This window comes from Acomys minous (assembly GCF_964271855.1).
Source record: "Acomys minous genome assembly, chromosome: 2".
Classification (NCBI taxonomy): Eukaryota; Metazoa; Chordata; class Mammalia; order Rodentia; family Muridae; genus Acomys; species Acomys minous.
Window position 1 is genome coordinate 133,047,030 of NC_140484.1, and position 21,426 is coordinate 133,068,455.

The 21,426-nt window shown below is 40.6% G+C and overlaps 1 protein-coding gene across 4 annotated transcripts in view; it reads left to right on the plus strand.

Annotated features, from left to right (window-relative positions):
- Window positions 1–21,426, plus strand: part of FAM168A (family with sequence similarity 168 member A) — a 117,539-nt gene that overhangs the window by 59,409 nt on the left and 36,704 nt on the right. For all 4 annotated transcript variants that reach the window (XM_084772960.1, XM_084772959.1, XM_084772958.1 and 1 more), the window contains exon 2: window positions 10,235–10,322. In XM_084772960.1, coding sequence (XP_084629086.1) covers window positions 10,253–10,322 — 70 coding nt within the window. In that variant the 5' untranslated portion in view covers window positions 10,235–10,252. The remainder of the gene's footprint in view (window positions 1–10,234; window positions 10,323–21,426) is intronic.

Here is a 21,426-nt window from a genome sequence, read left to right on the forward strand (position 1 = left end):
TAGACATTATATCCTATAAGAGTTTTTGTTTTGGACAATGTAAAGAGACCCTGTCTCAACAGAAATGCATAAACGGTTCTAAAATAAATGGATTAGCAGTGAAGGGAAAACAAAGATGGCCTAGTAAATGAAGCCAGGGTAAGTTTAATACCAGTTCTTGTTCATTACTAAGGATTAGAAGCAGATTCAAACCTGAGTTTCCTAGTGACTAGAGCAAGAATTGGTTCAAGATTCAGATGTGTCCATCATTCATTTTTTGTCTGAGCTGCAAAAAAGCATAATGTTTTGTATTTGTGTACCTAGTTTTCTCCTGTGTGGGGCCTTAAGCAAAAGAACTTTCTTTCTTTCTTTCTTTCTTTCTTTCCTTCCTTCCTTTCTTTCTCTCTTTGTTTCTTTCTTTCTTTTCTTCTGCAAAAAGATTGCTGTTAACTCTTGTACCTGCCCTGCAAACTCAAAATGCTCCACCATGGAAGTGTTTCTTGATCTTCCACCAAGGAAAATGACATCTCTGAGTTTCAAGCACTACAGAAACTGTAATAGTAAAATTATAGTAAATCTTACTTACATACATGTCTTCCTAATAAAAGATGAACTCTCTCTTTTTGGGGGGAGTGGTGTTTGAGACACACTTATCTGTGTAGCCTTGGCTGTCCTAGGACTTGCTCTGTAGACCAGGCTGACCTCAGACTCACAGAGATCCACCTGCCTCTGCTTCCTGAGTGCTGGGATTAAAAGCATGCACCACCACTGCCCAGCAAGATGAACTTTCTTAATCAAGAGAACTAGCACATAGTAAATCCCCAGGGCTTCTGTGCCTTTTAGTCTTTTTTTTTTTTTTTGTATTTATTTATTTAGTTAATATGTGAATGTGCACACTATGATGCATGTGTGAAGATCAGAGGACAACTTTCAAGAATTGGTTTTCTCCTTACACCATATGGGCTCCTGGGGTCAAATTCAGCATGTCAAGTTTGCAGCAGAGCCTTTACCTGCGGAGGCATCTTGCCAGTGTGTCTTTGTTTTAATGAATAATTAAGTCTGTATTTAGAGAGACTCTCTATAAAATGTGTTCTTTCTTTTTAAGAAGCCATAACCCTTGAGGAGACTTCTGTATTATTTGCAGAAGCATTTGGTAAGCAGTTAGTTGCCTGTCTTGTGTCTCCCCCACACCTCTGGGTTGGGGGTGAAGCGAGAAGAGAGGAAGACATATATGCCCATGCAGTGTGGAGACAAGAGGAGAATATCAGGTATATCCATCTATCACTCTCCCCTTTACTCTGAGACAGGCTTTCTCAATGAACCTGGAAGCAGGCCAGTGGCCAGCAAGCTCTGGTGGGTCCCATTGTCTCTGCACTTGTCCATGATTGTAGCATTTGGTTTATAGATGCATGTGTGGCTATGCCCAGCTTTTTAGGGTCAGACTTTTAAAGGTCCTCATGCTTGCATCTTTTCATCTTTCCAGCCCCTTGTCGTATTTTTTGTTAGCTAAAAAGCCATTTTCTTAGTTACTTTAATGGGCTAAATACCGTGGTAGTTGGAATTTGACATTTTGCAGATGAGCATCTCCTTTATAGGCAGGCACAAAAGCCAGTTGTTGAGCTTTTACATAAAAAGATCTTTCTGTTAACTGTAAAAGCCATTCCCACATTGAGATTGTTTTTGGCAGATTTGTAGAAATCAGAATTCTCCATTTCATCTTTAAATTAAAGAATTTATTGAAGTGAAATACTGTGTACAGAATTTTTGAATGCAGAAATCAAATGTGTAGTCTGATTACATTTGACAAAACAATAGAACAGACAGCCATTCTAAAATCTGGGCTTTGTAAATCATACTGATATATTAAGGAAAAATCTACTGGAACTGAGTTTTCTTCAGTTCAGTTTATTTGTTTGTTTTTAATGGAATTGAAGCCATTGAGTTCAATCCTCAGAGCTCACACGGTTTAAAAAAAAAAAGAAAGAAAGAAAGAAAAAAGAGCCAGACTCCCACAAGTTGTTCTCTGACCTCCACATACATAGTGCACCCACACAAAATAAATGAAAGAAGAGTAAATAAATGTAAAATAAAAACTACAGGGAATAAATTAATTTAAAATGTTCAGGATTTTGGGCCAGTGAGATGGCTCAGGATCTACATGGTGCAAGGAAAGAACTGACTCTTGTAAGTTTTCCTCTGACTTCCACATTCATGTTGTTGCATGTACCTCTCCCCTCCACAAATAAAATGTAGTTTGAACATTTTAAGTATAAGGTTTTATTCTTTTCACGTGTAAGAAGTACAGAAGTATGTGGCTCAGGGCTGAAACGATTGTTCCATGAAATCAAAGCTACTTCTGCCATCTTTGGCTTGAGGCATTTATTTTCAAGGTCACCTCAAGGAAATGAAGGCTGCTAAACTCCAGTCATCATGTCGGCACTCGAGCAGCAGGACAGAGTCTAGGGAGAAGAAGGCAGAAAGGAAGGACTCGGTCTTAGCTAGTGCCACTCGATTTAGCAGCCCTCCCAGAAGGTTCACAGAGCATCGCACTTGCGTTTCATCAGCAGGGCCTGATGAGTTCTGCTTGACCCACCTAACTGGGTTGTCTTGCAGTATTTCCCCTAGGATGGGATTAAACTCAGGGCTTTGCATGTGTTAGGCAAATACTTGTCAGTGAGTTACTTATTTATCCCTTTTGATGAATTTTTTTTCTCCCAAAACAGGATTCTCTGTGTTGCCCAGGCTGTTCTGGAACTCACTGTCTAGAACAGGCTGGCCTCAAACTCCTGCCTATGTCTCCTGAGTGAGATAAAGGCATGCGACATCACCACCCAGATATTTTAATTTTTTAAATTACATTTAATTTATTTTAGGAGGGAACGTGCTATGGTGGAAGTTGGTTCTCTCCTTCCACTGTGTGAGTTCCAGGGATTGATCTCAGGTTATCAGGCTGGCGGCAGGTGACCTTACCCACTGAGCAATCTTGCCAGCACCTTTTAAAATAATTTTTCATGGAGAAACTGTGGCTATTCCAAAAGTTTTACCTCCTTTTATTATATCCAGCATCTTTGTTGTGGAAGTCTAGGAATTAAACCCAACTTTGTCAGGAGAGAAAGTGTGTTATCTCTTACTCAGCCCAAGATGAACTCCCAGTACAGTCTTGCACCTTACAGTCTCAAGAACAGAGAAATTTCTGTTTGTTATAAATGACTCAGTCTCCAGTATTCTGTTACAGTAGGAAGCTTTCAACAGAGGTAAGTGTCAATAGGAAAAGTAATACAGGGCGAGAAGACCAAGAATTACCACCTATGGAAAAGCTATTTTAAATGTTGAAGATGGCAGTCCTGATAAGGTAATATTGGAGCAGAGAGCTCAGTATTAAAAAATGAGGAGGGATTCAATTTGCATATCCTGAGTGTTTGAGGAAGGTGATGGTTTGAATTTTGGTATACAAAGGCCAGACAGCCTGGAGTTGTGATGTCCAAAGCAGCAGGAAAAGAAGTCTGCTCCAGTTTTATGTTTGTTCTTTCCTGGCCAGCCAGCTGGATAATGCCTTCCCACATAAGCTGATCTTCTCTACCTACTCCCTAAAACTCAAACACTTGGGCTTGAGAGATATTTTGTTTCTCTATAACACTTATAGCCAGCACTCCCATGGTGGCTTACAACACCCTTAACTCCAGTCCCAGGAGATCCCGTGGGTATCTGACTCTGCCAGTACCAGGCATGCAGGTGGTGCACATACTCACATGCCACCAAAATATTCACACACATAAAATAAATACATTTAAAAACAAGGTTGTTTTTGTACTTTTGAGCTGTATAAAAATTTCACACATTCTAAATGCTAATCCTGTTTTAGACTTGTGATTTGAAAACCAGATGTGGTAGTGCACACCTGTTATTCTAGCAGTTGGGCTATAGAGGAAGGAGGATCAGAAGATCATGTCATACTACACAGGCTTTTTGAGGCCAGCCAGCCTAGGACACACAGCCTTCCTGTGCTGTCCCTGGTGTGCAGGCTTTTAGTGATAGGGCTGTCTCTGACCCTCCCTGCTGCTGCTGATATCCTCTCAGCTGTACTACTGTAAGGCACACCAATAAACTCAGTGACTTACCAACTTCAGTTCGGTTTGTAGTGAGTTCCTCATTTGGGGTAAGTGCCATCCTATTTCAAAGAAAAAAGCTAGTATATACTTTGAAAATGCCTGGGGGAGAGAGGTCCCTCCCTCCCTCCCTCCCTGCCTGCCTCCCTCCCTCCTTCAGCTCTCTCAGATTCTCCCCCTTTCCCCCCTTCCAGGGCCACTCAGGAGGCTGTGGTTGTGGGTGGGGTGGGAGCCTCCCCTTTGGGTGCCCCTGGGGAAAAAGGAAAATGGAAAAAAAAAGTTCTTTCATCCTGTAACTTGTCTTTTTGCTTTTCTTGATGGTACTCTTGTTTGTGGTGCAGAGATTGAGCCTTGGCTATCAAGCAAGGCAGGCAAGTACTCTACCACTGAGCTATGTACCCAGCCCTCTTTTTTTACTTTTGAGTTAAGTTGCCAGAGCATATTCAAGGTCAGCTCTGGCAGTCCAGGACAGCTTGTGATCCTACTGCCTCAGCCTCCCAAGTAGCAGAGATTATAGTCCTGCACCACTAAGCCTGGCTTTTATGTTATTTTGAACACATGGTTATATTATATATGTAGTCCAGTTCTATCCTGGAACTCTAGATCCTCTTGCCTCAGTTTCTTGAGCTACTGGGATTGCAGGGTATGCCACCACACTGGCTGGTGGTTCCTCTTTAATAATATTAATATTAATAATATTAATAGTTTACTTAAGTTCAATTTATTTTCTTTCCTTTGTTTTGTGTGTGTGTGTGTGTGTGTGTGTGTGTGTGTGTGCATGCGTGTGCGTGTGTGCTGTCAGTAACATATTTGGGAAATTATTATCAATCCAAGATTATGAAGGTGCATTCCTCCATCTTCCTCCCTATTCTAATATTTTTAGCTCTTAAGTCTTTGATCCTTTTGGATGCTATTCTATACTCTTCCTTCTGTTTGCTTTGTGGTCTTGCATGGTTCATTTGCTCTTTCTCAGACTCGTTTTTCATCTGTAAAGTGGAATCAGTTCATTTAAAATGTGGTTACTTCAAACTCTTGAATTCTTTTATCTGTAGTTTATGAAGTGATATAGTGGAAAACACTTAGATGTATAAGGAACCTTCCAAGTATGGCTGAATGCTACTTTTATAAAATATATACATAAAATGTATTTTATGACTTAAATACTATTCTGAATAGATGGTAACATGTAACTGTTGGGGCTGGAGAGATGGTTCGGTAGCTAAGAGCACTGTCTGCTCTCCCATAGGTTCTGAGTTCAATTCCCAGAAGCCACATGGTGGCTCACAACCATCTATGCTGGGAATTAATGCCCTCTCTGGCATGCAGGTGAACATGCAGATAACACTCCTATATATAAAACAAATAAATACATCTTTAAAACTAAAACTCCCTTTTCATCTAAGGCTACATTTCAGGAGCTTAATAGCCAACACAGAAGAGCCTGCTCTCTTTCCCTTCCTTCCTCTCTTAGTGCAGGGTTGGGGAGGGATATGGGACACACAAACTCAAATCCTTATCCTTGTAAATGTTCTCTTCCCCCCGACACACACCCCAGATAGGATTTCTCTTGTATAGGCTTGGCTGTCCTGGACTCACTTTGTAGACAAGGCTGGCCTCGAACTCACACAGATCTGTAAAAGTAACTTTTATTCTTGTCTTAGTTGTAGTCTGGGAGGCTCACTGCCTCCTTCTGCTAACCTAGGCCTAGTATTGGAAGCTTCTAGCCTCTGTACAATCTACCTAGGCCTAGAATGTTTTCAGCCTCTAAGATTTACTGCTTAATAAGCTCACTCTTGCTTGTTCTTTCTGCGCTCTCAGCTGGCTGGTTCAACTCAGCTGTTCCTGCTCAGACTCTTAAATAAGCTGACTTATTTAATCTGGCTTTTCTCTTGGCCTCAAACTAACTCAGCAATCTGCTGTAATATGGCTTCTCGTTTTCTAGCTTCTTCTGTCTTTACCTGAGTTCTCTCTCTGCACCCCATGTCTCTATTGTGGTCCTGGTAAAAACTGCCTCCTGTCTCTGAAAAACTGCCTCTTAAGTACTTCTCCTTTCCATCACTTCTTGTGAGAGTTGAGTGTATCCTATTCTGTCAAATCCTCTCTGATTCGTCACCTTTCCTGCCACTCAGTTAGACATCACTTTCAAACATGGGTGCTTCCTTCTACAAATTAACTTTACCTTTGTTTGGGATTAAAGGCATGTGTCACCATGCCTAGATCTAAGCTTTTCTTTACCTGATACTTGCTCTATATCAGTCTGGCCTTGGACTCAGATCTGTTGGCCTCTTTCTCCTGGATTAAAGGCATGTTTGTATTCTAGTTGGATGACACAGACCTAGAAGGTCTTTGGATGTGATCTCTTGCCAGAGAGATGTTTTGATTAATATTCCTCTACAGAGATCCGCCTTCCTCTATCTTCCCAAGTGCTGAGTTAACATGTACCACCATACTTGGTTTAATGTTCTGCCTTTCAGTACATCCCTACCTGATACATTGGGGCTGGAGTTATGAGCAGTTATGAGCACTTATTGTTCTTTCAGAGGACCTGGGTTTGGTTCCCAACACCCACATCAGGCAGCTCTCAACTGTAGCTCCAGTTCCAGGGGATTTTGTGCCCTCTGACTGACCTCTGTGGGAACCTGCACTCACATGGTGCACATAAACTCATTCAGGCAATAAACAAACAAATAGATAAATCAATCAATCTTTAAAATATTTCTATCAGTGCAAGACATATTATTGGATACGACTGCTTTAGACTGTCCATCTAGAAAAAAATGAAGGTTAAAAATGTACAGCCTTGTTAAATTTTATGATTATTAATGTTTTTCTCAGTAGTTCCTTTTAATTTCTTCTGAAATAATAATAATGTTAGTTGACTATTTAATAAAGAACTGTATATATAGATGCCTAATCTGTAAAGAAAATCCTTATAACAACAAAAATATATGTTATTGTCAGGAGTTGGGAGAAAGGCAGGAGATTACCCAAAAAGATATAGTTGGAAGTAATGAAAATCTTTATCTGGGGCTGGTGGCGCACACCTTTAACCCCAGCACTTAGGGAGGCAGAGGCAGGTGGATCTCTGTGAGACCAGGCCAGCCTGGTCTATAAAGAGAGTCCAGGACAGCCAAGGCTACAAAGAGAAGCCCTGTCTGAAAGAAAGAAAGAAAGAAAGAAAGAAAGAAAGAAAGAAAGAAAGAAAGGAGAAAGAAAACCTTTTATATCTTGATTATGGAATTGTAGTTGCTTGTTTAATTGAGTATTTATTTTAGGATTCAGAATTATATTCCTAAAAAGAGTAAATTTTACTCTATGTAAATTCTACTTCAATATTTTTAATATACTGTTATTTTCTGTTTGGGGGCTCAGAATGGTTAAGACACTTTTCTTTGGTTTCCAGTTAACGAGTGGTAGTTGCAGAACTTGAACCTGAATCTGCGTGACAGTAGAACTTAAGATTTAGCCGCTGGCTTCGGTCTGTCCTTGAAGTCATGACCATGTACAGATTCTGTGGCAAAAGGCTAATCCCTCGGAATCGGGGACTCTGCTTTCAGCAGTTCCCCAGATACAGCTGTTGTAGCCTTATTTTAACTTTTTGTTTGCTTCTTTACGTTTGAAGCTGAATCTTACTGTGTACCCCTGTCTAGCCTTGAACTCACAGCAGTCCTCCTGCCTCAGCTTCCTCAGTGTTGGGATTGTAGCTCTGCATCACCATACCTGGCTTATTCCGAATACTAGACCCTGGCAAATGTCTTTTCTGTCAGTTACTGGTTTGGGTTTGAATTGATGTTGTTAAGTTCATGTCATGGTCGCCTGTGTCTGTCTGTGGCTCTCATTTGGGGACAGCAGGAGACTTGTTTCGCAGCTGATGAGTTTGACTATGAAAAGCATTTCACATTTTGTCCAATGAGCAGCACGGGGTGTGTTCTCAGTAGGAGAGTGTGCAGATGTTTATAGGGCCAGCTGTGCTGCCCAGCACATGTTTTAGTCTGTCTCATGCTGCTGTAACAGTGCCACAGATTGAATCGCTTACAACAAGGAGACATTTATATGCTCACTGGTCTGGAGTTGGGAAGTTCAGTAATGAGGTGCAGGTGGTTGGCAAGGGGTTCCCTGCTGTGCCATTCCGTGGTAGAAGAGCAGAAGAACAAAACAAGAGCACGAGAAACTGTTTTCATCCTTTTATGATGACCCCTCCCTCAGCGTTGATCAGTCCATGAGAGCAGATCTCTCATGGCGTCTTTAACATCCCACCTCTTACTGTTACAGCAGCCATTAAGTTTCCTACACATGGTTTTCAGTGGATACTGCATTCGTGCCATCACGGCATGTTAACAGCCTTACTTAACACTGGCTTATTAGGCAGAGAACTGGTTACGGAGAAGGTCCAAGATAGGGAAAGTGTTCAAGCAGTTGTCTGTTCAAGCATAGCAGCACTGTTCTCACATATCATTGTTTACATCTGCGTATCATTTTACAATTAGCAAGTGAGGTGGGTTTTTTGTTTGTTTATTTGTTTTTCTGAAGCAGGGCTTCTTTGTGTAGCTCTGGCTGTTCTGGACTTGCTTTATAGACCAGGCTGGCATTGAGCTCAGAGATCTGCCTGCCTCTGCCTCCTGAGTGCTGGGATTAAAAGCGTGCGCTACCTTGCCTGGCTATAATTAGCAAGTAAGTTTAACATCAGAGTTTAATTCTCAGCTCTAGTTGTGAAAATGCTGTTTTTGCTAAATGGAGCTGAAAGAGCCACATACCTTCTTTAACATATATCCTCAAGTTGTAGCTTCAGTTTGTAGACTAGTATAATGACTCTGTTAGTCCTAGCCGAGGCTTTGCAGTTATTGTTTAGATTTATGAAGGTTTTAGATTCTGAAATTGACCAGTGGCATTTCCTGTTTGCCTGTTTGATAGTCCTAGTGTCCTGTCCTTGGGACCCATCAATTCTCCACCTTTTATTCCAGAACCCTGAACAGATTTAATTAATCACAGAGCCATTGTCATCAAGCCAGATGTTCACTGCCTGCCTTCAGCATTTAACTTGTTTCGTAACCTGAGGTGCAACAGAAGTTAATGACCTAAAAAATTGCCCATCTATCATGTAAACCTAGTTAGGAGAGAATTGTTTAATTTTATGGAGTGTAAGTAATATATCTGGAGACACATATTCAAACATGTGTAAAATATGGCTCTCTAAACAAGAAGGGACAAATTGGCTGGTTAATAAGCTTAATGGCAGGTTTTCCATTAATCAGAATGGAGAATGTCCTTCATTAAGATAATTAACAGAGCATTTGTGCAGGTGATAATTATTGCACACAAATTTGCAAGTTTATTTCTTTCCCTTGAATACATTTGGCAAGAAGTCTTACCTATGCTTCTTTTTTTGCTTAAGATGGTTAGTGGCATCAAATTCCCTCTTTGGGGACCATCAACATGGCTCAATAGGTAGAGATGCTTTCTGCTAAGTCTGACAGCCTGAATTCTATCCCTGGGACCCACATAATGGAAGAAGAGACCCAATTTCTGCAAGTTGTCCTCCGACCTCTACATGGCACTATAGCATGTGTGTGCATGCATGCATGAGCACACAAAGAGATGTAATAAAAATTACTCCTTTCTTTCTTTAAAGCTGTTAGTAGCTTTTATCTTATCCTCTGCAGGCACAAGGGGTAGGCAAGACACTTGCTGTTTCCTCCTTCCAACGGGCTAGATGCTCACCACCAGACACCCAGACTCCCTTGGTGAGCTGTAGAGTGTGTCATTTTCCAGCTTTGTGAGTTAGCATCATTAGGAATAGAAAGGACCTGAGAGGTCAGCTAATCCATTAACATCACGACATTGAAGCTGAAAGAGGAAAAGTGATCTGGCCAATGCCTCACTAATGTCAGAACTCTTTAAGGAATACTGGGACTAATACTAAACTAAGGGCCTAAAATAGCTGACTTGACATTAGATATGTTATATCACTTCTCTGCCCTTTCATTCTTCATCCATTTCATTTGTAAAATGGGAAAAGTATTACACTATTTAGTCCTTTTGGTCCTAATCCTGATGCTTCCCTTTGAGCATAACTGAAGACTTTAGCAGAGAATGATACACAGGGAATGGGCAATTAATAATCAATGCTGTTTTCTTTGTACTTTCTGTAGGATCCTCAGTCTTCCACAATGAACCCCGTTTACAGCCCCGTGCAACCTGGGGCTCCTTATGGCAACCCTAAGAACATGGCCTACACTGGTGAGTGGTATAAGAATGGATTGTTGTTTTTCAATGCTTTGATAGTTTCTAATATATATTTAGTGAATTTTAGTTGTTTTTACCCCCAATACCCTTCTTCACCCCCTCTTCCACGAATGGATCTAACTTGTGGAGTGACCTACAATTTACTACAGGGCTCCAAAAACCCTGGCAAAACTTGAGAAGCTAGAAAATATAGCTAAGGTCCAGTAGTGATGGAAGTGGAAGTGACAGAGTCTCAGTAAGTAACTCTGTCCTGGAACTCACTATGGAGACCACATTGTCCTGGAACTCACAGAGACCTAGAAGCCTCTGCTTCCTGAATGCTGGAACTAAACTGTGTCACTGGCAGAAGTAACTTTCTTGGTTAAAGGTTATCAACAAGTAGGATGGAGGAAACTTAGCTTTTACTGAGCACCTGTCATGTCATGGCCCTAGCTTGTGGTAGGTACCTTTAGTACCTCATTTCATTTTTATTTCATTTATTTATTTTGAAAATGGATATTTGTGTGTGTGTGTGTGTGTGTGTGTGTGTGTGTGTGTGTGTGTGTGTGTAGTTGGTTCTTCTATCACATGGGTTCTGGGGAATCAAACTCAGGTTACTGAGCTTTTTACAAGGGTCTTAAACTGCTGAGCCATCTCTCTAGGCCCTCACTTTCATTTTAAAGTAAATCCTGCAATGTAGCTTATTATCACCATTTCACAGATGAAAAAGTCATAGTCATAGTGGCACCACAGAATCAAACAAAATTAGTTAATTGAACCCAAGTCAGTTGATTCTGAAGACTGGTTTTTTATTTTATTTTGTTTTTTTGATGTTTCGAGACAGGGTTTCTCTGTGTAGCCTTGGCTGTCCTGGAATTACTTTGTAGACCAGACTCGAACTCACAGAGATCCTCCTGCCTCTACCTCCCAAGTGCTGGGATTACAGGCATCCGCCACTGCACCCAGCTGACTGATTTTATTTTTAAACTCTTACACTGCAGTGTTTTGTTTTTCTTCTGTTTTTATATATTGTATATGTATTTATATATTATATAAATATTTTATATATTTTTATATATTTTATATATTTTATATATATATTTGTTGGAGAATGTTGCTATTAGATTCTAGAGGGCTTCTCTACCCTGGCTAGTTCCCAAATAATTGAAACAGAGACCTCTTGGATTTATAAAAGCTTTAAAGCACAGTAACTGGGCAGGTATCAACCCTCTAAGCTATTTTGCTATTTCCCAGCTACACATGCCAAGGTACTTGCCATAATAGTTTCTACCTGGTTCGTTTCTCTTCCATCAGTCTGTCCTCATGGCCACGTGCTCACGGTTCTTTCTGCCCCATGGCGACTTCCTCCTCTCCAGCTTCTTCTTCTCCTGCTATATCTATCTTCTGTTTCCTCTCTCCTCTTTTCCTTGTGATCCCTCTCAGACCCCAAGCCTGGGAACCTAAGCCCTGCCTACCTCTCTTCTGCCCAGTCACAAGCCTCAGGATTTTTTAACCCCCTCTGGAGACAGAGTTTCTCTGTGTAGCCTCAGTGGTCCTGGACTTGCTTTATAGACCAGGCTGGCCTCGAACTCACAGAGATCTGCTTGCCTCTGTCTCCCTGAGTGCTGGGATTACAAGCATATGATAGGGCACCTGGCTAGGCTTCAGCATTTTTATTAACCAATCAACTTTAAATTAGGTAGAGCAAGGTTTACACAACAAAGACACATATATGGGAGAATGTGCTTGTCTTGGCGACAACGAGATCTTGGGTGCCAGTATTTAACATTAGAATACATAGCACAGATCAACCTCCAACATTTTGTTTAGAATGTTAGTTAGTCTCTGACTATCTCATCTTATTCCTCAAGAAATTAACCTTGAAACCAAGCATGGTAGCTCATACATACAGTTGGGAGCACTTGGGAAGCTTAGACAGGAGACTTTCCATGTGTTTGAGGCTAGCATGGGCTACTGTAAGGCAGGCAGCATAAAGTAAGTGCCTGGTAACAGTTACTTTTATTTCTAGGTAAAGGTAGATAGGATGTGCAGCAATGGAATTGAATGAAAAAAATGTATTTTACACATCACAGCCTTCAAAAATATTGAATAGAAATCAAGATAAAGTAATGTTATGAATAAAGACATTGTTACAAGGTGTGGTTGAGATTGGAGGATAGAGCTCACTGGTAGAATCAGACCCAGTGTGAGAAGTGCTGGAACCCCCGGCACAAAAGCGAACGTATAGCCAATTCTTGACTGGTGGTGAGGAGAAAAAGTAGCTAAACATTTTGGTAGTAGGATTGGAGTTAGAAGAATGGTGGGAGTTTTGTTCTAGCATAGAGCCACTGACAGAGTGGAAGCTGTGAACTATGTCAGTTCTCTTTAAATTCTCCTTGTATTCCTCCTTTAGATCCCCCTGCCTGGTGAAAAGCATGTGTCCCAGTTGAGTCATGTTCTTAACTACTAAGCTATCTCTCCATTGTTTTTTATTGTGCTAAGGAATAAATCTAGAGCCTTGTACATACTGGACGAATCAGCTGTTTATGTTTTTTCATTTAATAAAACAGGTCGCAATAATATATATCCGAATAGTACTCTGAGTTATATTGAAAGTTCAGTTTGATAGGATTGTAGCAGCTATCTTTTCATCTCACCTGTTGTGTTTATCACATCTCTCTTGTTCTTATTAATTTTCCTAGTTAAATATTTTGCTTGAACTAGATTGTATGTTTATTTTAATAAATTTATTTCCAGTAGCCAGGACACATGGGGCAGACCTAGCTCAGGGAACTTGTTGCTGTTTCTTTTCCCAGTTCAGGGTGTTCCCAATAAAGTAAGTTCTTTTGCCAGAAGCAACTAAGCTGTTTTGGCCTGCTGCCTTTCTGGCTAACTTCATTCTTAGCAATTGCTAAGCTTGAGAAGGAAGGAAACAGTTACACTTGTTGATTTGCACTAAAAAGATCAGGCAGCATGTTATTTTGGAAAAGGGAACAAATTTTGTCTCTGCTGGCTTGTGTTAGAATATGGTAGTGCATTTTAATTGAATGAACAGCTAAGTTCAAAATTCAGCTCTGTCAGTGAATACCTGGATGACTTTAGACAGTTGCTTATCTTCTCTAAAAATGACATTATGGATATTTACTAGGATGATTGTGAGAATTAAATTAGATAATTTATACTTTTGAGGGAGAGAAGAAGTTTTTGTGTGTCTACTAATCAGTGAATATTATTATCCTGGATTTAAAATTTTCTGCTAGTCTGGAACCCTGCAGGTAGCTTAAATAACACACAAGCAATACACATTCAGCTTTTGCTTAGACTAACTAAACTTTCAAGTTCTTAGACTTTTCTTTTAATCTCATTTTCCTATTTTTGTTTTTGTTTGTTGTTACTGTTTTGAGACAGGGTTTCACTGTGTAGTCCTGGCTGTCAAGAACTCTCTCTGTAGACTAGGCTGGCCTCGAACTTAACAGAGTTCAGCCTGCCTCTGCCTCCCAAGTGCTGGGATTAAAGGCGTGTGTCACCACTGCCCGGTTTCATTTTCCTGTTATATCATTATACTTCTTGTTTTATTCATAGTTTTCTTTTTAAATTTTTTATTTATTTTATGTATACAAATGCTCTGCCTGCATACATGTCTACATGCCAGAAGAAGGTATCAGATCACATTATAGATGGTTATGAGCCACCATGTGGTTACTGGGAATTGAACTCAGTACCTCTAGAAGAGCAGACAGATAGTGCTCCTAAGGTACTGAGCCATCTCTTCAGCCCTATTAATTTATTTTATTGAAACTGACAATGAGATTCTTGGTTTTTGTTTGTTTGTTTGTTTGTTTGTTGAAACAGGGTTTCTCTGTGTAGCCTTGGCTGTCCTGGACTCACTTTGTAGACCAGGCTGGCCTGATATTTACAGAGCTCCTCCTGCCTCTGCCTCTCCCAGTGCTGGGATTAAAGGTGTGTGCCACTACCCTGGCCTACAGAAACTATTTTGAAACAAAGACCATTGGTTATAGGAACCTGTTACAGAGGCTGATATGAGCTCATTGGTGAGAGAGGTGTTGCTACATAAGTCCTTGTGTGGTATGCTTATTTGGAATAATGCAGTCTTGAAGAACATTTTGTAGTAAATCCTGTAAAAGCACGTGTGCAGGAATTTCTTATGATATACCCTGCTACAGACAGCAGGTCCATATAGACTCCGTCTTCATGGATTCTTGGCTCCATTTTATTAGGTTTGATGTAAGCGACTGTATTCCAGAATCAAAATTCCACTACTACCAGGCTGTGGCACATTGGTAGAGCTATTTTAACCTTTTTGAATTTTAGTTTTCTCAACTGTAAAATGAGATAATGACCTAAACCGGTGGTTGGTTCATGGGTCTTTCTTAGCCCCAGCACAGTCCCTAGCTAATGGTTGTTGTAAAGCATAGCAATGAATATGTCTTTGTAGAGAAAAGAGACTGGGATGTAGAGATGGTTAGTTAGAACTGTGCGGTGGCTGGAGGCGTAGCTCAATGGCAGAAGGCTTTCCTGGCATGCACATGGCTCTGGGTTTGATCTCCAGTGCTGCAAGAGAAAAACCAAACCAAATCCACTATGTGAATGTGATAATATCTGATAAGCTATTACACTTTTGTGCCTCAACATATATTCTACAATAAAAACACAATAAAAGGTTTGGAAGCTTTTTTCACAAGAAGGCAAAGAGTAATAAGTGTAACTGTGCCAGCCATCAACTTGCTATGTAGGTCCAAAACCCATTTAAAAAATAATTGCAAGATTTAAGAACATATGAAGCCTTTATCCTACCGTTATATAAATGAAAAGATAGAGAATTCAGTGATATGTAGAAAGTGATCTACCTGAAGAGCTGGGTTTGATACCTAGGGCATCCCGCTCTGGGCTGTGTATTTACTGTCTCTCTACCACAAGGTAACAAGTAAGGGTTCGTCTTCTTTTTCCCATATTCTGTCGTGGGTACTCCCCACTCCTTTGCTGCCTAGATCCAGTTACAGTGCTCTGGGAACTTTCTGGTTTCAAACAGTATGTAGCAAACAACATGTCCATATGCTACAAATACTTCAGCTGGGTGTGATAGCACATAACAATAATCTCAGCACTCTGGAGGCAGAGGCAGTAGTATTGGGAGTTCAAGGGCAGCTCCAGCTTAAAGACCATTGCCCCCCCCCCCAAACAAACAAAACTGAAAAAAATAGCCCACAAACAAACCCCACAATCTGATACTCTTAACTTCCCATTCCTCTCTTCCTCCTCCTTTTTTTCACTAACAGGTCAGCCAGGACTACATAGGGACCCTGTCTCAAATAAAAAAGATGTATCAGTTTATCAATGAGAAGTTCTTGATAATTAATGAAACTGTCAGCCTATAAGTTCAGCACATGATCTGATATGTCAGTATGACTAAGAAAATAGTCTCTTCAGTAACCAGCACAATGCTCAATTCTCTGTCTGTGTGATTACCTAGTAGAGCTTTTAAGATTATCTGGCAGCTGTACTTCATATGCATGTAAGGGAGGATATATGTCAGTGTCAGTTGTCGTCCTCAACTGCACTCTACCTTATTTTTTGAGGCTCTTTAACTGAACATGGAGCTTACTGATTTTCAGCTAGCCTGGCTGTCCAGAAAACCCCAGGAATCCCCCTATCTCCACCTCCCCAGAGCTGGGATAGCAGCATTCAGCCATGCTTGGATTTTTATGTGGGTGCCAAACTTAGGTCATTACACTTGCAAAGTGAGCACTTTCTGATCGAGCCATTTCCCCTGTCTGGTGCTCTGTTCTTTTTTTGTTTTGTTTTGGTTTTGCTTTTGTTTTTTTTGAGACTGGGTTCCTCTGTCTAACCTTGGCTGTCCTGGACTTGCTTTGTAGACCAGGCTAGCTTCTGACTGACAGCCTGCCTCTGCCTCCCTGAGTATTGGGATCAAAGGCGTGCACCACCTGGACTTGCTTTGTAGATCAGGCTGGCCTTGAACTCACAGTGATCCACCTGCCTCTGCCTCCCCAGTGCTGGGATTGAAAGGTGCTCTGTTCTTTACCCAGAACTTCCCCCAAGGCTTTCTCATTTAATTTAAAAACAGCTTTAGAAAGATAGCTCTCTTATTTTCCAAGTAAAACAACTGGGGATCAGCTTCAAGGTCATATAGTACAGCAAAACCTAAACTAACCACAGATTTTTGTGAATTACAAAGTAAATGCTTTTACTGCTTTGGAGTATGGTGGCCATATCTTGGACACCACAGTAATTAGCATCTCAGATGAGCCAGGAAATCAAATTCAAATCCCTTGAAATTGTTAACACTCCTTTGATGTTGAAGCTGGTTTTCTCTGTTCAGAAAAGACTCCTCAAATCACTTAACTTTTTCAACTTCATTGAAGAAGAACCTCATGGAACGAACTGTCTTTACTGTAGTCATGGGCTCTCCTTATTGTTAAGCCTAATGGACTGTTTTTAGAGCTCATCTTAATTTGACGCTTCTATTTCACCTGATATCCTTACTGCCTACTTCCTCCTTTTCTTTTTTTTTTTACTCTTGCCTCTTTTCTTTCTTTTTTTTGGGGGGGAGGGGGTTGAGGGCAGGACAGTTTCCTGTATCTCAGGCTAGCTTCAAACATGCTGTGTCAAGGGATGACTTTGAACTTCTTTCTAATCCTCTTGCCTCCACTTACAGGCATACATCACCATGCCTAGATTTATGTCCTGCTGAGGGGCAAGCTGAGGACCAGCACTCTACCAACTGAACTATATTTCCAGCTCCTTTCTTTCTCTCTGTCTCTCTCTCCCTGAAAAAAAAAAATCTTTTTAACATGCATTTGTTGTGGTGGGGCACATGTCAGAGGACAGCATGCAGGAACCGTCCCATGATTGAGCTCAGGCCATCAGGTTTGGTGGCAAGTGCCTTTACTCGTTGAGCCATCTCACCGGCCTCTTCCTTCTTCCTCCTTAAAGCAAGCTTCCTTTGCTTTTATTGAAACTGCTACAAAACTTGTTTATTTTTTGTTTTTATTTTACTTCTGCTGTTCCTGAGTTGTAGTCTCCTTTCAGGGGTTTCTTGTTCACCCATTGAAAGTTGTTGCCTAAAGGCTCAGTTGCTTGCTATTTAGAGACTGATTTATAGTGAGGTAGACACTTTCTCTAAACTCCAGATTAGTTTATGGTAGCTGTCTTTCAAATATCTCCATGATTGTCTCAGTGCTCAGACCTATGTTTAAAACTGAGCGTATTACTTTATCTTTCCCTTACAACCCGTCTTTTCCTTTTACAGTCTGTGGCTTTTACTGCCCTCCACCTGTTCTCTCACATCAGAAAATACTGACCTTGATAGACTTTTCTCTCTCATGCATGCACATGGGTATGTGTGTGTCTTGCTAGGATATAGAAATCCTGAGTAGGCAAGGAAAGACTCCTCAGTTGCACTCAGCAGCAGGGTGCAGACAGAAGCAGAAGGATCGTTACAGTCTTCATGTAACTTTAGCTCTGTAGGTGTTCTAGCCCCCTTAAAGTCCTGAAGAATCAGGACCATTGAGGGTAAAACTGAACTATATCCCCAGCTCCTTCTCTCTTTGCCCATCTTGCATCTCTCCTGAGGAGTTGACAGCTCTCTGTAACTCTTCTGGTGGCCAGAGCCTTCAGTTTCTCTTTTTTTATTTTTTAGTGAAGACAAAAGATTTTTTAGTAGAAATCTATTAGACTTAATTGGCCCATCTGCCTGGCTTTGTCTCCTGAGAGCTGGGATTAAAGGCACGTACCACCACTCTTGGCCTTAAGTCTTCTTTCTGCTCTCTCTTGTTTGTGTTTCCCTCACCTCCCCTTCCCCCCCCCTCATGTGTATGCCTACACAACACATTCTGTGTGGCACACATGAGCCAACATTCATAAACACACACACACACATACCATATAATACTATAAGGGCTGGAGAGATTGCTCAGCAATGAGAGCACTACCTGGGTTCGTGTTCCAGCACCCATATGGCAGCTCACAACCACCTAACTCCAGTTCTAGGGAATCCTGCACCCTTTCAGGCCTCTGGGATACCAAGCACCCAGGCAGTACATACATACAGACAGGCAAAAATATTCACACACATAAATACAAAGAAAATCTTTAAAATTAAATAAAATTCAGTAAAAACATAATAAAATTCGGATGTCATTATTAGTTTACGTTAATCATTGCTGCAGTTAGGTATTACAGTAATAAGTAGCTACCATTAGTAGCTATCATTAAAGTGGGTAGGGCACTTTATAAACATTGTCTCTATTTGCAATTTTTCTGGTAATTATGTTTACTTAGTTACTTACTCATGTTACTTAGTTTCAACTAAGCAAAGTTCCCAGGGTCTTTCAGCTTATGAAAGTCACCTTAAGCAAAATATAAAGAAACCTGTAGAGGGTACAAGGTCCTTGTGTTCACAGATAAGCACTAGGGATACCAGGAATATTAAACATGCAGTGTTGTCTCTTCAAAAGAAGAGATGGATACCTGTTTTCTACTAGGAGTGGATGTAATTAATTGTTAAAAGTTATTTTTATATAACTGTGTTTGTTTCTCTATTTCTCAACCCAGCTATCACACAAATAATTGAGATTTTTAAAAATATTTTTTATTTTTTACACATATTTATATTATTATACATACATAAGAAGCTACATACAGCAAGAAGAACCAGGAAACAATCAAGAATTATATTAATGTTACATAGTGTTTTGGCTATTTGTATTTGGCAGCCTTGAAGAAAACATCTTTCCTATCTTGGTGAGTCTAAAATTCTGAATATAAATCAATATTTCTAATATCACATCTCTATCAATTTAAAACATCTATCTAGACCTAAAAACATCTTAACCCCTAAACAACTAATTGTAAAACTAAACTATCTGGTCTTCAACCCCATCAGAGACTTGAGACGGAATCAAATTAATTACCTGAGTATACAGGAAATACAGGTTAGCAGCTTCCAAAGTGAAAAAAAAAAAAAAAAGACATAGTTTGCTGCCTGAACAATCTTTTATCTTTGTTTAATAATAATTTTCATAGAGCATGAGCTGAGCAGTTATTAATCTATTCTTAACCCGCTAAGCTAATTTGGTTTCCTCCCAGCATACATTTCAGAGATACTTAAATTTTGTAGTTCTTCTTGTTCCAGCTTCTTCTCCTGATGTTTCTTGGACCTCTGCCAGTTATTAAATCCCCTACTTCTTTTAACTCCTCCTTCACTGGCCGGCAGGAAGTCCAGACCTATTCTCTCCTGTGCTCAGTGATTGGTTGTAAGCTGCTTTATTGGCATATAAGGGCACAATTGGGAAGCAGAGTTTACACAGCATTGAGACAGGAGATTCTCAGAACAAGGCTTGCAACCAGATATGGGGGGGGGTACAGAAATCAGCATTTGATTTACACAATAACCTTATGCCTACAGTTAATAGCCTGGTAATCGCCGGGCATGGTGGCGCATGCCTTTAATCCCAGCAGAGGCAGGTGGATCGCTGTGAGTTTGAGGGCAGCCTGGTCTACAGAGCAAGTCCAGGACAGCCAAGGCTACACAGGTAAACCCTGTCTTGAAAAACCTAAAACAAACAAACAAACAAAAAATAGCCTGGTAATCTATGTTGGCTGTAGGGCCTGGCCAAACCCGAATCCTCTAGACTATTATTTTATCCCAGACTTTCTCTCTCTAGGCCTTTATCTTGAGCATTGCTTCTCAGTCAATAGAACCCATCCTTAGAGGAGATATCACATAAAGTTTGTAGCTTGGTGACCTCTACAGTGACCTAGACAACACCAGATCCTTTCCTAAGCCCTTAAGCTGTAGAACCCATTCTTTTTTTTTTTTTAATTTCTTTTCTGTCCTTTTTTAAAAAGATTTATTTATTATATATTATTATATATACAGTACTCTGCCTACATGTACACCTGCAGGCCAGAAGAAGGCATCAGATCACGTTATAGATGGTTGTAAGCCACTGTGTGGTTGCTGGGAATTGAACTCAGGACCTATGGATGAGCACTCAGTGTTCTTAACCTCTGAGCCATCTCTCCAGCCCCCTAGAACCCATTCTTATGGAAGAGGGCACACATACTTTGCAAAAGAGTTTTGATGTAGTTATGCCTTAAGCTTTATTGTGATAATTGTTACCAGGAAACTTCATTTTAAAACTTGCACTGTACTTAAATATGGCTAAAATAAACTGCCCAGGGTCATGAAGATGTCCTTGCCTCATGAAGATTGTTAACTCTCCCGACGCTGGTGTTTGCAAAGACCCCCCACAGAAACCTTTTTCCTTTGAGAAACAGTTTTGCTATGTAGCCTAAATGCTAAAATTATAGGCATGCACCACCATGCCCAGAATATATATACTTTTAAAAAATCATCATTGGAAAACACACACAGTACAAAACTTCCCATTTTACTCATTTTTGAGAAACAATCTTCATGCTTACATGAGTATGTGCAGAGGCTAGAGGTCGTCCCTGGGTTTCATATTTCAGGAGCTGTCAACCTTGATTTTTTTTTTTTTTGAGACAGTCTTTCACCTGTCTTGGAACTTGCAAAGTGGGCCACACTGGCTGGCCACCTGCCCCCAAGAATCTACCTGTCTCTACTTCCCCAGCACTGGGATTATAAGCAAACTAGTAAGCAGCACTCCACTGTGGCCTCTGCATCTCAGCTCCTGCCCTGACTTCCTTGGATAGTTGACCTATAAGCTGAAATATAGACCCTTTCCTTCTTGGGTTGTATTATCCAAGTTTTAATTGTAAGTGCAAGAAAAACAAAGTCTTAACCCTGTCATGAGCCAGAAAGTGCTTACACTGGGGTACTCCATGTTGTTAACTACTGAGTTGTCAGTGAATTTAGGTTGATTGAATGAATAAATGACCAAGTGATTGAACTGCTGAAAATAAAGCCTTTTCAGAGGTCTGTAAGTATCTGAAAATCAACCTCAGAGTTTGCAGTAGACATTTTGTCTGGAGGCCCTTCTCTAAAGCTGACTTACATTAGTGCTTCTTCTGTGTGCTTTAGTACTGGAGGGTAGGGGCTTGCACAGGCTGAGGCCCCAGGCAAGGCCAGGAAAAACATGCAAAAAGAGTGCTG